Genomic DNA, 17,287 nt, shown 5'->3' with positions numbered 1-17,287 from the left:
AGGATTCATGTCTCCAGATGGTAACACCAAACCACCCGTTAGCACTTCCTGTTTGTAACGGACCCAAACAGACAGCTAACACCAGCTCCATATGGTCCCGAAGAAGACTTAAAAATGTAATTATTCTGATTTGATTTCTAAGCAAATCTGACGTTTGTTGGTTTTTGTCTGATTTGGTTTGATTGCGACAAAGTAAATGAGCAGAAACTGAAGAGAACATCTCACATTTCATCCAGCTGTCACGCTCATCCTGTCAGAAAGGGGCTTTGCTTCAGGTGGACGTGTCGTTTACAGACCAGGATCACGGCACCGTTGGAAAATTCAGTCAAACGTAGGAAATAAAAAGTAATTTGGACGACAGGTAACAATCTGTTCACCTCTTGTTGCTTTGTGAAAACCAAAACCAAACATTACTGCCTGGTTGTTTTATCTCTAAGCTTCAGGATCTAAACGTTGTTGTCGTACAGCATCGTTTGTTTGTGCAGTGCATTAAATTCTTCTGTACGTTTATAGATGTAAATCAGCCGATCCCTCTGCGTATACGAGGCGCTGACAGGTTGACATTCATGTTCTACCAGGAGTGTATTTCTGCACCAAGCGGTTCATCGTTACATTTCTAGATTTCTGAATGGAGACTGGTGCTGTTCTGCTTAGTCGACTCGTCGGGGTTCAGCTCAGCTCTAAGTCAGCTGACGCCTTTGATTTACTTTAACCAGCTGATTTAGGGTCTCCGTCCTGTTCCTTCATCGCACTGCAGTGACGTGGCGGCTGGTCCAGACACCTGTGGGTCGACATGCATCCACCTGATGGAACTGAGCTTCAGTCGCATCAGAAACATCTTGTCCACAGAGCACAGAGACAGTGAATGAGACCCAGCTAGGCGGCTAACGTTAGCATGCTGCAGGACAGCGGCTCCAGGTGCAGACAGGTGACTAGTGGTGGCTGGCGAGCAGCTCGTCCAGGTCGGCCATCCACTCCTGCGTGCTCTGCCCCTTCAGCAGCGAGTCCACCAGCTCGCTCTCAGCGGCGAAGCTCCCCGACGCCACGTTGTATCCAAACGAAACCTGCTGCTGCTGCTGATTGGCAGTCCTGCTCACCTGGTATCCTTGGTTACACTGTAGGCCCTGGCGACCGCTGCCCTGCGGCTGTCTGAACGCCGCCAGGTCGGACAGGACGGCCTGGTTCTGATTGGCCTGCTGCTGCTGAGTCTGCTGTTGATTGGCCATCGGCTGGCCCAGGCTCTGGGGGTTGGGCGGCGCCCTCTGCTGGGCGGTGGCCATGTTTGTCTGCATCAGCTGCTGCCCGGCATTCAGACCTCCCATGGGACGTCCAGCGGGGTTGGTGCCAAAGGGCGCAGAGCCTGGCGGCATCTTGGAGATGCGCTGCTGCTGCTGCATGTGGAAGGCGTTGGGGGGATTGTTGAAGGCGTTGGGGGCCAGGCCTGCGTTGCTGGAGGGCGACTGGTTAGCGAGCTGCTGCTGCCAGGCGGCGCTCTGGCCACCCGGCATCCCGCCAGGCATGGACCCAGGCAGGCTGCCCCCCATGCTGCCCTGCATGGCGCCCGGCATGCGGGCGGCGGCCAGCTGCTGCTGCTTCAACATGGCGGCGTTGGGCTGCGCCTTCAGATGCTGCTGCTGCTGCTGTAGGAGGCTCTGCCTGTAGGGGGCGCTCATGGCACCCAGAGGCTGGCGCTGCAGGGCGGCCTGCTGCGGCGGGTGGGCCGGGTGCAGGTTCATGTCTCTGTAGAGGACGTCCACACCGGCCCCGCCCCCTCCGGCGCCGCAGGAAGGCAGACTAATGTCAGCCTGGCTGGCGGCCGGGGGCGGAGCTACGCTGCCCGTTGGCCCTCCGCTCTGACTCATGTTCATGCCCATCATGCCTTGGTTCTGAGAGAACATATGTGAGCCAGGGGCGGGGCCTCCCATGGAACCAACGCTCATTGGCTGAGAGGACGCTGTTAAGAAACAAACAGACAATTAACATTTAAAGTGTTATCGTCATTATTATAATGACATTATTTATAATGCTACAAATGCGTTATGGATATATTAACATCATTAATTGTATTAATACTCATTTATATTATGAATTTCCACTGTTAATAAATTAGTGATATTCATATTTAAAGAACACTTTCATTTACTTTCAGTAAATATTGAACATTTTAGTTTCACTTCAAACAGTTTATTGTTAATTCTCTTGTATTCCTGTTGGAACATTTGTGCCTCTTAAAAGTCATCCTGGTTATTTATCTCCATGTATGTTTCCCCATTTAAGTGGGTCACATGTTTTTCAGCTTGTCGTTCAGTTCACAGCCGAACTCTGAATATTTACAGTTACCTTCATTTTCCATTCAAATCAGTGGTGAGCATCATTTACACACAGAGACAGAGAGAGTTTGTCCTGAAGGCCACAGCAGAAACCAGAGACCTGATTAAACTCATTCTGAGGTTCAGCTCGTCCTGTTGTAGAATAAAACTTGATTTGAACTGACAGCAGCTCTTCAACTCCTGAACAAGTCGACTTCTATCACATATAATAATGCTGGGTCTGAACCGTAATATCTAAATGTGTCTGACCTTTATTATTGAAACTCGTCAGGTTAACTGGTATAATTTATAGTGTTATGGTGTCTGAACCTTAATATTTAAATACGTCAGATAAAGCTGTATAACGTTTCACATCAAGTCAAGGATTTACCTTCATATTTACGTTTCTTCAGTGATTTGTAGCGTAGAGCCTAGCTTCTCTTTTGGAAAGCAGTTTGGCTCGATGTTGTTTCAAATGTGACACAAACATGATATTAAAATGGAACCTAAATTAAAGCGACACAATATTTACTGTGTCCCTGTAAACAAAGGAGAAATCTAAACCCTCGAAGCATGTCAACTCTAAATGTTGGCATTTTTATTTTGTCAGTTCCTGCTCCTGTTGATTATGTTTCCATCACTACTTCAGTAACAGCAAACATTTCAAATTACTCCAAGTGCCATTGTGAAATCTGCTTTATATGAAATTTAATGACACAGCAAATCAGTTTTCACATTATTGTGCATCACAAGAAGCACAAAACTTCCCTTCAGTCATGATTCAGAGACGTATTAGACGTTCCTTATAAAACACAGTGAGGTTGTTGTAACGCTGCAGGTGATGTTCATCAGTGGCAGTTCAGAATAAACTCCTAATTTTTCTGATTTTGATTAATTTCTTCCTGAATGGAAACTCTGACTGCAGCTTTATAAGCCAAATTTATCAGTGAATCCGTTCTACATCCTGTAACATTATGGTTTTCGTTCGTTATCCCCCCTGGCTCAGTTCTGCTGCAAACATGTTTCTTTTCATTTTATTCAATTCTACAAAAATAGTTTGCACATATTTTAACCTGTTTATGTTTATGATTGACCTTAATTAATTTTATTGTATCTTTCACATGCTTCATTTCCTTCCCCTCTGAATAACCTCCATGTATACTACGCTGCTATATAAATACATTTACTCTTCAGTTTTACAGAATAAAAAGCAGAAATGTGAGAAGTAACTGCCTGATTTTGTGAATTTAATTTCACTGACTTCCTGTTCAGCATCAGCGTTTCTTCCCTGTGCTGTCTGAGCGGTACGTGAACACTTCCTGTACCTGTAAACTGGTTGACGGGCTGCTGAGGGAAAGGGTTCTGATTGGCCGGCGGTCCCGGCTGGTCCTGGTACTGAGGGGGAGGTCGGGTCAAGTGTCGCTGCAGCTGCTGGTCCTGCTGTCGCTGCTTCTCCTGCAAAGAGACGCAACACGTCACATTCTTTCGTCTGGAGACAGAATCTTTGCCACAGATTTAATAACTAAACACTGAATATTTCACATCGTCATTACAATGCGATGAAATAAATACTCTGGAGCATTTTAACAATTGTTCAGGCTGTCTGGTGGGCTGAGAGCAAAACTTGTTGAACTTTATATTTTAAACTGTAGCATCACAAATATGACAGAAATGAAGGGGGAAGAAATAAGAGGATTCCTTTAAATGAAGCCTCTAGTTGAAGATCTGATAACTGCTATGGATGCTAAACAGAGAAAAACATGTGGACAGTCAGAGCTGTAACGCTTTAATACTGCAGCCTCTACACATCAGCTAACACATCTGCAGGGACGTGACTCTACCAAGCACACTCACATTCACACCTACGGACAATTTACAATCACCAATTAACCTCAGCATGTTTCTGGACTGTGGGAGGAAGCCGGAGAACCCGGAGAGAACCCACGCTGCACGGGGAGAACATGGAGACTCCTCACCGGGATGCCAACTGGCGACCTTCTAGCTGCGAGGCGACGGTGCTAACCACCGAGCCGATTATAAGAATAATTAAGTTCTAATCTATGATCAGCTGGTGGCCCAAAGTCAGAAATATTCCAGTTTTCAGAGACAGCTATTCTGCTATGAGTCCAAAATGACTTGCATGTTCTGAACATTATCAAGACTTGCCTAAAATAAATTTTAAATTTGTCCAAAATGACACAAAACTTGTTGTAGAGGAGCAAAGAAACCAACAAATATCCTCATTGAAGAAGCTGTTGATTGTCTTTGACATAGTTGTACATCTACGTGTGGCTCTTGTACATCACACTGTGCTGCCTTTTAGCCTCTTTTACAGTCACTGTCATCTGTTAGGGTTCATTCTGTGTGTATTCAAGTCAGTCTCGTGAAGTCCTTTTGCATCTTTTTGTGTCTGTTTTTATGTCTGCTGTGTCTGCTTGTGTTAAAGTTTCCCAAAGTCCAAGACGACAAACGTCTTGTTTTGTCTACGATGCAAAGATAAAACATTTACCGTCACAGAGCAGGAAAGGATCCAGAAAATCACAGAGTTCAGACTTTAATTATCAAAACAGCTGCTGATTAATTAAAGAGTAGAAAAATGAATTGTTGACTGTCACACTTACCGGTGTGAATTTACCTCCATGAGCCAACAGCTCCCTCGAGTGTCTCAAATGAGACACTGAATGTTTAGACCAGAGATATTCTGATCTAAATGTTCACTACAAACAGACTGAACCTTACTCCAGTCCCTCAGTCGTGTCGCAGGTTTAAAGTTACCATCCACCACCTGTGGCTGCAAATAATCTGTTTCCATTAATAATTATTCCATCTATTAGTCCTTCTGCTGTTTGGGTGAGTGGACAGAGAGAGCAGGCTACAAACAGCAGCACCAGGTGAGTCGTACCTGTTCAGCCATGAGCTGCTGCCTCTGCATGTACTGCTGCTGCTGCTGCTTCTGCTGCTCCAGGATCTGCTGCTGCTGCTGCTGCTTCAGCGCCGCTGCCACCGCCTGGCTGTTCAGGTACGCCTGGTTGCTCGCCATGGCGTTGGCCCCCGGCTGGGCAGACATGGCGTTGCTCCCAGGTGCCGACGTCATGGCGTTGGTGGGGCCCGGGCCGTGAGGGGGAGCCGAGTACGAGTTCTGGTCCTGTTAGCAACGGACATAAAGATGACAGTGAATTTGATGTTGGAACAGGAGAGTCTGGATGCAGTCTTTAAGGGACAGAATCATGTTAAACTGAATGTTTTTGTTACTAGCTAGTTTTTTTGCCATGAAGATAGAAACATATACAGGTGCAGTCATTACACATTTGGGTCATTCCATGAAGAATCAATCAGAGCCTTCACCAGAGCTCCTCAGAATCAGCCTCAGAACTTCATCAGGACATTGTGCTGATATGTAATATGCTACAACAATATTCTGCCAGAGTGAACGGTGTCTAGAAGATGATGGTATCACAGAGACGTAAAAATGAGCTAGTTCTGAAGCACCATCACATCACAAACAGGATGACACAATGGTTTCACAGACCTGGAAAGTCCTGGGAGTTTCCAGGTTTTCCAGGACATGCATCGTATTCCACAGCAACAGATGCTATTTTTTGACATGCGATAACTCAGAAAGCAGAAATGTGATGTCAAAGTGAATTAATCATTCAGTTTGTTGCAACTGTGGGAGTCAGTGAGGATGGAGAAGTTCCTGCAGAGGTTACTACAGCCACACAATAAAAGGTCTGGGACAACATGTTGGTGATTTATATATACTCAGTGCAGCTAACAGTGCAGGGTTTGTCCTGACTGTGGCTCTGTAGGAAAGGGTTTTCACCGTCGTGTAGAATCATCGCTCCAGATATATGCTGGGCTGACCGGTGCCACCATCCAGGGCCAGAAACTAAAGTTTGAGTCACACTGATCAAAGGTTGTGATAATAAAGTGTGAAGTGCAGCAGGAACATGGTGTCCTGGCTGCTCAGAGGAAAAACACAGGCGGCGGCGGTGGCGGCTATATTTAAATACAGAGCGAGGATATGAAAGGCTGCTTTGTCACGGCCTCCTCCACCCCCCTCAGAGAGCCGTAGCAACCAGCTGCTTGACCCAGACACACACTCGGAGGCTGGACGTTAAAGTGAGGGGCCCGGCTGAACAAAAGGCCTCACTGCTGCAGCCCAACTTCACCTCCGCTGCACCGGCTTCATCTGCAGCTGCTGGACTGAAACCAGTACGACCAGCGAGACGTGGACACGTTTAGCTATTGAGAAAGCCACATTTAATTCAATCTGGGAAAAAAAAAATCAATCAGAACCTCCCACCTGAAGCTCTTAGGATGAAGTTTCAACCCAAAAAATAAGCTTTTAGTGGAGCTTCAGATACAGCCGCACAGTGCTTCAGGGTCTTATCGTGCTTTTACAGCAGCCAGGAGTCCTTCCATATAAACCATCTGAACACATCTGACTCCCTCACAATCAGTTTTAGTGTATTTAATATTTATGTGATGTTTTCTTCTTTATATTTAGTAAGTCATATAAAGTTGTACCTGTTCCAGGTCTGGAAAACTACCCTGTTTGTTTGTAACGGGATGAAGGATGATTTGCTGTTGTTTAGGTTTGACAAATGGATCATTCTCGAGAAGACAATCTGAAAAAAGTTGCCCCTGACCTCCTCAGAATCAGCTGATTCTTTAGCTGCAGTAACTTTAGTGTATTGAAAGTAGTTTTACTTTCATACTGTGAATGTTTTCAGGACCTTAGTTCCAGGTTTATCACTTTAATGGACTGTTTCCATCATTTCTGAGCCTCAGAACTTCATCAGTGCAGCAGATAGACACATGACATTTAGGAGAAAGAACACTTCTGAGTTCTGGTAGAACCTGACACCAGATCATTTCCACATCCATCCAGGTGTCTCAGTCTGAACACTAAATCAATTTTTACATTAAAAAAAATTAAAAAATGATCGGCAACTTTGAGCATTAGTATTATGGGACGTATCACAGTTGGAACTGCAAAACTGCAGCAGTTTAATGACATATGACAGACAAGCAATCACTGGTACCCTGGATGTGTTTCTGTTTACTGATAGTTGACCAGAGAAAACTTTACAAAGTGCACATTTGGTAGACTTTTAAAGTATCTGTATTTCAGGAACTTAAAAGGTCCGGTGGAGTGAGACGACTTGGTTTTAAGTGATCGGCTCAGTAAATAAACCCTTTGATTTCCTCCTTGATCTCACCAATGCAGGTCCAGATTCTAAGGAATTAAACTGATGACATTAAAATGTGAATGCTTAATCAAGGTTTAGTTTTCCAGCCACTAGTTAAGCATCTGCTCTGTTGTACTGAACAGAAGCTGAGCAGCTGCTGGTAGTTTTTGATCAGCTGCTCAGACTGAGGTGATGTGTGGTGTGACTGTGTGGTTCTTACCTGTGTGTGTGGTATGTGTTGGCGGAAGTTCATGCTGTTCTTCTGCTTGATCTGCTGCTGCTGCCGGAGCAGCGTCAGCAGGGCCGCCTTGTTCTGGCTCTGGGCGTTGGGGGGCCGCGGTGGGCCGGGCCCCGCCTCAAAGTGCGACAGAGGTTTGGTGTTGTTGTAGTTCAGCATGGCGGCCTGAGCCTGAGCTCCCGCGGTGGGTGCGTGGCTGAGGGGGGGCCCTGACGTCAGGTGACCCAGCATGTTGGGGTGCCCGGTGGGCCCCTGCATGTAGCTGCCCGCCCCTGCCTTGGGAGAGCCCTTGTTGGGCTGACCGGGCATCAGCAGCTGTTTCTGGGTGTTAGGGTTAAAGTCCTGCGGGTACAAGGAAGGGCTTGTGGGCTTGTCCATACCAAAGGCGCCCCCTAGTGAGCTCTGTGAGGTGTTGGGCATCTGGGGCCATGGCGAGGGATGGGCGTGGGGCCCCTGGCTGTGGAACTTGGCCCCTGGCTGTGGCTGTTTGTGCATCTGGCCGTGGAGGTGCTGGGCTCGCTGCTGTTGGGCGGCCAGCTGCTGGAGCTGCTGGGCAGGGGACAGGTCTTTGGGCACCGGAGGCCCCGGAGGGAGGAGATGGTTGGGAGGAGGCTGCAGCTGCCGAGGGGGAGGAGCTGGCTGGGAGGGAGGCAGAGCCGGGGAGGAGGCGGAGGAGGAGGCGACAGGGGAGCTGGTGGGGTGAGGAGGTGGCCCAGAGGAGGTGGACCTGACGTGGGGTGAGCCAGTGCGAGAGTCCTGCTCGAAGACGGCCGATGCCGGAGAGAACTCTGCCTTCACGCTGGCCAGATCTGGAGGGAGCAGCCCCCCTGACGGCTGGCCTCCTCCACCCGGTGCTCCTCCCACCGACGCTCCTCCACCCGGAGTCGGCGCCAGCTCCAGTGGGTCTTTGCGGTCCTCAAAGCCGTCGTTGAGAATGTCCTGGATGTCCTCGTAGGCCACGGAGCAGTTCAGCTCCTCCATCAGCTCCGTCCACTCCTGCTCGTTCAGGTTCAGGTCGGGGAACAAGCTGTTGTTGCCACCGCCCGACGGAGGCATGATGGGCAGAATGTCGTCCGGCTCCTGCTTCATCTCCTTCCGATGGAAGTCCGACCCCGGCTCCCCGCCGCCATCCGCCGACTCCCCTGCCGGCCCGTGGGTCCCGTTGGAGTTGAGTGAGTCACTGATGCCCAGCTTTGAGTCCAGTGGGGAGCCGTTGGTGGTGCCATTGTCCAGGCAGGCCTTCTTGCTGGAGGGAAAGCCGTCGCTGTAGCCGTTGACCTGATCTCTGCCCAGCGGAGAACCGGCGCTTTCCAGCTTCCTCTTCACCGTCTCCTGCAGCTGGAGCAACAAACAAGCAGAGAATTAATGACATCCAGGTTATTGATACGTTAGACCCATAATATCCAAGTTATTAACATTTTAATACATTAACATCCAGGTTGTGAATACTTATATTATTGCATATTACTCATCTTTAGAAACAGGTGAAGAAACTACACAAAAGCAAATCATAGTTTCAGCCTCACTGAACAGAGGGAGAAAGGTGACGCATCCGCCACAAACTAAACCTCTTAAAGTTTCAAACCAACATAAAAACACTACGGCATTAAAAACAAAATGCTCTTTAAACCTGGGCAACAGACACATCACAGCATCTGACCTGGATAAATGCATTTTCTAAAATTACATACATTTGCAGTTTCTAGTTGGAGTTTATTCCACTAATTTTTTTTTTCTATTATTTTCTTTTCAATCAGATTATTTTCGTCAGTTATGATTCAGTCTAGGCTCATAACAACTCATCACAGCCTTCTGTTTTGTCTGAGCAACAGTTTTCTGTGATTTAAAAACTGAGAAAAAAGCAAACCTGCACATTTGAAACTAGTGAAAGAAAGTGTTTATTGATGATGAAAGTCACTGCAGCTTCACTGGAACCGATTCACAACATCTCAGTTTAGATATGTGATCATGAACGGAGGTTATCTGGGAGCGCTGTGTAACAAAGCCAGCTGCTGAACTGTGACATCAGCTCTATTTCTGTCGACAGCGTTGCGTCTGCAGGGGGCGCTACAGCTGAGACGAAGGCTGGACAGGTCTGTGAGCTGCTGCTGCTGCTGTTAATAGAATCGGCTGCAGGCGGGCTTGCATAACGCCGATAACAAAGAGCTTCCTCAGAGCAGTCAGCAGATCCGATGTGTCCACTCTGAGGCGGCTCGACCCGACCGGATCCCAGAGCTTCCTGCAGCACGTCAGCTGATCCTCACACAGTTTCACTGTGAGGAAACCGTCCACACCTGCAGCCTGAAGACCGACAGCAGCCAGGTGAACACAGCAGAAGCTACACATGTGGTCTCTGTGGGGTGGATTATTAGATTTCAATAATGTCTCTAAGTGGGAACTCGCTCGGCTCTGATTGGTCCAGTCTGAATTCTTTTTTTTCTGTCGAGGTTAGTTAATATCAGGCTTGTTTAGACTTTTTTTTTTACATTATGATCCAGGTTATTGACACTTTGGTAGGCTAATATCCAGGTTATTTATAGTTTAAAAAAAAAACATTAATATCTAGGTCACACATTTTTACATTAACATCCAGGCTATTTGTACGCATGTTATTATCTGGGGTTGTTCATTAACATACAGGTAATTGAAGCTTTTTAAGTGAATATCCAGGTTAATTACACTGTTTAAATGGTATTATCCAGGTTATTGACCTTTGTTTATATTACATTTATGCTACTGTTTTAGATTATTGACCATCTTATTGATGCTTTGCTCCATTCGTGTCCTGCTCACTGACACTTTATTATTTGGCTTTACATTTGTGGATTACGATCAGAAAGAAAAAGGAAGACAATCAAAGTTTACGCCTCATTGCGCCGATGAAGAAAGGCTTCTCCAAAAAATGCTGAGAATTTCCTGATGAGCCTGACTGGAGCCAGAATGCCAGCGTTCAAACGTTTGGACAGCCGAGCCGGGCTCCAGCTCTGAAGTCCTGCTGCACCGGTTCTGAAACAGACGACCTTCATTTCCTCACCCTTGAATCAGTTTGTGACTCCTCAGATTCATGTTTTTCCCAACACTGTGTCTTCACTGTGTCTAATGCGATCTCTGCTCCAGGCAGCACAGATACAACAAAATGCGTGGGAGTGCAGATGTTTTCAGAGTGTGTGACAGTCGGCTTCATATTCTCAGAGTCAGAGGAAAATCACACACTTATTCAAATCAGTCTTTCTGTTACTGTTACTCACAGAGCTTCCCTCTCGCGTGAGCACTCTGTTCCTGAAATCAAACCTCCATCAGTAGTTTCTATACTGGCCTGAACTGAAACATACAGCATGAACAACCACAACACCTCCGTTAAGTTTAACAAAATCGGCAACGTGTTCATTGATTCATTATTCAAACTATTTTTAACAAGTGGTATTGGCTCTAGATTCTAGTATGTGAGCGTGACGGTGGAAATTAAAGTGTAGGTTTAGGAAATTAACATTCAAAAATATCAATAACCAGGAAATTAACACACTAAGGTGTCAATAATCTGGATATTAACGTAATTAAGTATCAATAATCAAGATATTCATGTCCGAAAGGGCACACAACTTGGATATTAATGCATCAAGCAGTAAATAACCTGGATGTTAACGTTACAGGTGCAATAATCTCATCTACCAGCTGAAAGTCCAGCGTTATAACAGAGCCTCTCTAGTATGACATGTTCCTCACACCATGTATTTAGATATAATAATAAAGTAACAATAGTGATAATCGTAAAACCACAGCGTTTAACTGTTGTTACTTCCCTTCAGACCTGGACTGTAGAAGCTGTTGGACCTCAGAGGTTACCACCAGAAAGCAGAAGGTGGCTGAACTTTATGAACCAAACCAGAAGCTCCCTAATGGAAACTATTCTTGTTTGAACCCACAAATTTGTTTAATTTTTACCAATCAGACCCAAATGTCCTCATACGGACGCTCAATTTTCCTACAAAGGCAGATGACAAAACAAAAATGGTCCCAAGGAACTTGCAGCAGGTTTCCTCCAGGGTTTCCAGGATGATAAGCGGGACTGAGCTTCAGCGGAAATAAAACAAAACTGACAGACGGAGAGAATCTGCCCTGAGGAAAAGAAAACTGGTGACTCACTGAACTCCTTCTACCTGAAATACAGGTCGGATTCCACCTTCTTGTTACCATAGTTACAGGACTGCTTGGAGGAAGGGGGCAGGGCCTGCTGCACAGAGCACACCAGTGGGATTGTGGGTATTTGAGTCTGCAGGCAGCAGAGGCTGCTCTGACACAAACATTCATCAGAGCTGCTTCAGAGACAGATGCTATTGCCGGCTTGACCTCCAAGTTTATCTCAAACTGCTCCTCAACACGAAAACACAGAAACAGGCAGCAGTTTAAACACATCCACCGATAATATCCAAGGTGACTCTGGGAGCCTTTGTTATGGCTAACGAGCGTGCATATTTACCGTGACGCCTGGCCGACAGATAAACGAGGTTTCTGGTGATTCACCCTGGAATTTCTGGCTCTCGCTTTGCCACAAAAATGCAAAATATCTGGTGTGTTTATGTCGTCTGACTGCTGCCCCCGCGCATGTTTTTAGCTCTGAAAGTCTGACTTTGCGACGCTGGAATTTTAAACATGTTCACTGCGTTATGAGGTGGTTGTGAGATCAGCTCACTGACATCAGCACACGGATCAGCACAAACAGTGGCGATAGGACCAAGGGTTTTCAGAAGAAAACGTTTGTTCTTCAACGAAGTAAAGACATTTTTCTGTTCAAGAAAATATTCCAATAAAGAATGCTGTGACTCTATGCAGCTGTTAGGTGAGGTGCTTCTTTAACCATGCACGCGGCTCTTTTTCTTTTTACTAGTCAAGTCACACATATTTTATTTTTTACTGTTTATTGATGCTTGAAGGGGCTAAATAAGGATAAAGGAGATTTGTCTTGTAACTGCTCCTTGTGTGTGTTGATTGTGAATCATTTTTTCTCCTATGAGGGGGATTCCCACCTCTACAGAGGAAGTTTCATCAACAACAGCTGAGGTTCTGCATTTAGAACCATCCATCCATAATCTCTTCACCTTAACCCTCACTAGGGTCATGGGGGGCTAGAGCCTATCCCAGCCGACGTAGGGCGAAGGCAGGGGACACCCTGGACAGGTAACCAGTCTATCACAGGGCCACACTTACAGACAGACAACCACTGTGTGGGAGGAAGCCGGAGAACCCGGAGAGAACCCACGCTGCACGGGGAGAACATGGAGACTCCACGCAGAAATTCCGGTGTCCTTCTTGCTGCGAGGCAACAGTGCTAACCAACTGCGCCACCCTGCAGCCCCTGCTGGAACATGTTATTGGCTAAACTAAAAATCAAAGATAATCCTATTTAGTTATGTTCAAAGCTGTGACATATAGACCAGCATATATCAATTTATGTCACTATATATCGATATGGGCTGCAGGTGTCTCAGTGGTTAGCACCATCGCCTCGCAGCTAGAAGGTCGTCGGTTGGCATCCCGGTGAGGACACCCGAGATCTTCCTGCGTGGAGTCTCCATGTTCTCCCCGTGCAGCGTGGGTTCTCTCCGGGTTCTCCGGCTTCCTCCCATAGTCCAGAAACATGTTGAGGTTAATTGGTGATTGTAAATTGTCCGTAGGTGTGAATGTGAGTGTGCTTGGTTGTCTGTCTCTAAGTGTAGCCCTGTGATAGACTGGTTACCTGTCCAGGTGAACCTGCCTTCACCCTGAGTCAGCTGGGATAGGCTCCGCCCCCCGTAAATTTTCTGACATTTTGCAGACCATAGAAATAATCAGTTAATCCAGAAAATAATCAACAATGAAAGCAATTGTTTACAGCAGTTATTATCTACTTGATTCTGCATAATCATACCTTATGAGCATTAGACTATTGAGATATTTTCTAATCTGACTGTATTTGTTCTTCCAACAGGTAGGAGTTAGTAAGCAACATTTATTTCAAATTCATTTCTTTTTTTCCCCCCATTTTGTGTGATTTATTTTCTTTTTTTGCCTCTATGGTATTGTGGCATGTCTGAAATAAATCAGTGGATAAAATAATAATCATAAATATTTGTTGGGTATGATCATTAGCGTCTGCACCTTCTCTCAGTGACATCACCCCTGACATCAGCGGAGCAGCCAATCGTTTGGGAGCAGCTGTGATGTGGCTCCACCTCCTCCTACTGCTGCCACAGAGCGGAGTGGGAACGAGGCGTTTCTCCACAGTGTTAGTATTCACAACCAACAAAGTGAGCGGTGAGTCAGCTGTGAGGGGGCGGAGGGGGTTTCTGTTCAGACTGAGTCACCTCTCAGGACTCCGCTGTTTGTCAGCCTGCTGTTCCCTGAGAACACCAGAGCTGAACTGATGTTATACTACAGTCACTGTTTGTCAGCCTGCTGTTCCCTCAGAACCACTGAGAAAACGTTGCTGTTGTGTCCAGCTGTCTGAAGGAACCCTGGAAGCTCCTCTGTGACCATTAGAACCTCCTAAAAGTCCACTAGATTCCTCTGAATGACCCCAAACTGCTCCTGAGAGATACAAGAATTCTTAAAACAATCCAGATAATCTTCAAGGGACTACTGGAACCTTTGCAATGATCTATAGAACTTCCTCCTAAAAGACCCCTAACAACACAAAAAATGAATGATTAAGGACTTCAAAACATTCTCACTGGCCACTTGAGTTGTTTAAAAGTGCTTTAAAGGATCAGTAGAACTTCTTTAGTGAATACCAAAGCTTCATAAAGGACCCCTAAAGCTACTCAGGCAGCATTAGGTTCTCTAAGGGATCCTTGAGACTTCCATAGTGACCATCAGAACCCACCCAAGGACCCCTAAAACTACTCAGAAATCACCAGGAACAACTAAAGGACCCCTAAAATTTGATCAGTGACAGTAAGAGGCCCTAGAAGAACCCTACAACTCCTTGGTGAGCATCAGGACCCACAGAAGGACCCCTAAAACTTCACCCATGACCATCACAACCTCTCAGAAAAGCCCTGAAGCTCCTCTGTGTAAGATTCTTGTGAATGACCCTGAAACGTAACCAAGAGATGCCAGAACCTTTGAAAGTGTCACTATAGCTTTTTATGAACTACTAAAAGATCTTCCTGAGTGGCTGCTCGTGCACTATGAAGGACTCCTAAACACTTAGAAAATACTGCCAAAACAGCTGAAAGACCCATAGGAGCTCCTCTACAAAAATCAGAACCTGCACCCTTTAATCACCACAAAACATTTCAAAGAATTCTGAGAAAATCCTCGGTAGCCATTAGAACATTTAAAGATAAATAAAAACTCCATAAATTCCCATCGGAGCTCCTTGATGGAAAACAGAACCCCACTAAGCTGAACGTATTGTGTCACGTCATCAGCATAGGAAAACACCAATAACTACCACTGAGTTGTTATTGTGGAGTTGTCATTTCTAATAAAGTTTGTTATGGCTGAATCTATGTGTTGTTTCAACTGCGTCTACAAAATGTCAGAACAAGGATAAAAGCCCAGTTATGGTCTCAAGAGTCACAACAAACCCAAAGAAAATCACTTTAAATAACAAATAACGCAGAAAGATGTGATTTTTAAAACGGTAGGAAACCTTCATTTACTGTGATATAACTGATCTGCTAAATATTCGTTTTACTGTTAAAACACTAAAATAAAAAGACAGAGGAGGTCAGAGGTTAGGGTTTGGTGTCTTGCTTGAGGACACTTCAGCAGCATGAAGGGTTTGAACCGAGTCATCCAACCATCCATCCATCATCTCAACACATTAAACCTCACTGGGGGGGCTGGAGTCTATCCCAGCTGATTCAGGGTGATGGCAGGTTCACCTGGACAGGTAACCAGTCTATCTCAGGGCTACACTTAGAGACAGACAACCAAGCACACTCACATTCACACCTACAAACAATTTACAATCACCAATTAACCTCAGCATGTTTCTGGACTGTGGGAGGAAGCCGGAGAACCCGGAGAGAACCCATGCTGCACGGGGAGAACATGGAGACTTCACGCAGAAAGATCCCGGGTGTCCTCACCGGGACGCCAACCGGCGACCTTCTAGCTGTGAGGTAACAGTGCTAACCACCAAGACAAATGCAGCCCTGAACCGAGTCAGTCAGTGCTGAAGTGACTGCAGTCATACTGGAGGAGAACATGGACCAAACAGCAAACCACAACACAAGTCTTCTGTCAGTCACTGGAAAACACAAGTGCTTCATCCATCAGTGCTCAGCCTGCAGGACAGCACTGATCGATCAACTGGCTCTGATTTATGGCCCAGGCTGGAGGAGGTTCGATGTGAGCCGAAGCCACACAGACACCAAAAAGCTGACAAAGAGTCCACACGAAGCAGAGAATGTTCTTTGTGGCTGAACCTCCAACCAAAACAGCCTCCAGCGTTGGTTCATCTAAAACCCTTCCTGGTGCTTCAGTGTGTTTGAGGTAAACTGAGCTTTTCCAAAACAATGACCTAAACCACCTCCGAGCCGTTCAGCACACATGCTAGCTGCAGGATCATCATTTCTCTGGATTTAGCCACGATGAGGACAAAAGAAGGACGTCATCAGCAGCGCCAGGACGACTTCCAGGTAACTTTTAGTGTTTATGACTGATGATTAGCTTAATACTTCAAGCCTGCTCAGCTGTAAGTGTAAATAAAACTACTTATGGTTGCAATACAACACAGTGAAGGGGACTGAAGGGAGCTGGAGGTGAAATAGTTAGGGACGAGATGAGCATCATTATCAGTTTTAAATTAGATATCAACATCAGCTCAGAATGAAAATTAACAGCTAGATCATTTCTGTCCAGATGAGTGTCCACAGCTTTGATAGATGTTGTTAGATAAAAATAAATATGGCTGCTTTACGTGTAATTCTTGCGCCATGTATTGTTTAGAAAAAAACACAACATTAGAATAAAGGCAGCGCCTGATGGGACAGCAGTAAGACATAAATATGATGCGTTACTAAGAGATGTAAACGAAAATACGACTTTGAACTCCAAACTTCCATTACTGCTCTGACTTGTAACCAGTCGAATACACATATAAAGCAACAGCATGGACAAAATAGGAGTTTCCACAGCATTATTTTTATACGAATCTGTGCAAACAAATAAAAAATGTAACTAACACATCCAACTGAGTCAATGCTGCACATGAAGCACTTTGCTCCCAGCTCAATAATTAAGATTTTACTGGATTAAACATACATGGATATTAGCCACTCCTGCTGCATGTCTCACATTAACCTGAATAAATACACCATCAATAGTACATTAACAGTCTCCAGATTATTTTGTTTTATGGCAACTACTTGTCTGAAACTTATTAAGGTGACCTGGTGCCAACATGCTAAGCATCTTGTTTACTCTGCTGCTCTGAGTCCTTCCAGCTGTCACTGCCACTGGTTTATCCCTGTTACAGCAACTTGTATGTAGTAGTGTGAGCTCTGACATCAGTGTTTGAGCTCTAACATCCAGCCTGTGTTCAGTGTGTCTGAGCT

The 17,287-nt window shown here is 45.7% G+C and overlaps 1 protein-coding gene across 3 annotated transcripts in view; it reads right to left on the bottom strand.

Annotated features, from left to right (window-relative positions):
* Positions 1-383: 383 nt before the first annotated feature.
* The window catches only part of maml1 (mastermind-like transcriptional coactivator 1), a 19,022-nt gene continuing 2,118 nt past the window's right edge, over positions 384-17,287 (bottom strand). For all 3 annotated transcript variants that reach the window (XM_008286095.1, XM_008286096.1, XM_008286097.1), the window contains 4 exons: positions 7,725-9,080; positions 5,212-5,454; positions 3,635-3,764; positions 384-1,954 (listed from right to left, as the gene is read on the bottom strand). In XM_008286095.1, the coding sequence (XP_008284317.1) occupies positions 933-1,954; positions 3,635-3,764; positions 5,212-5,454; positions 7,725-9,080 (2,751 nt within the window). In that variant the 3' untranslated portion in view covers positions 384-932. The remainder of the gene's footprint in view (positions 1,955-3,634; positions 3,765-5,211; positions 5,455-7,724; positions 9,081-17,287) is intronic.

Source organism: Stegastes partitus, unplaced genomic scaffold, assembly GCF_000690725.1.
Source record: "Stegastes partitus isolate 25-593 unplaced genomic scaffold, Stegastes_partitus-1.0.2 Scaffold432, whole genome shotgun sequence".
Lineage (NCBI taxonomy): Eukaryota > Metazoa > Chordata > Actinopteri > Pomacentridae > Stegastes > Stegastes partitus.
Note: the sequence above shows the minus strand (reverse complement) of the source record. Positions and strands in the feature narration are given on the sequence as shown.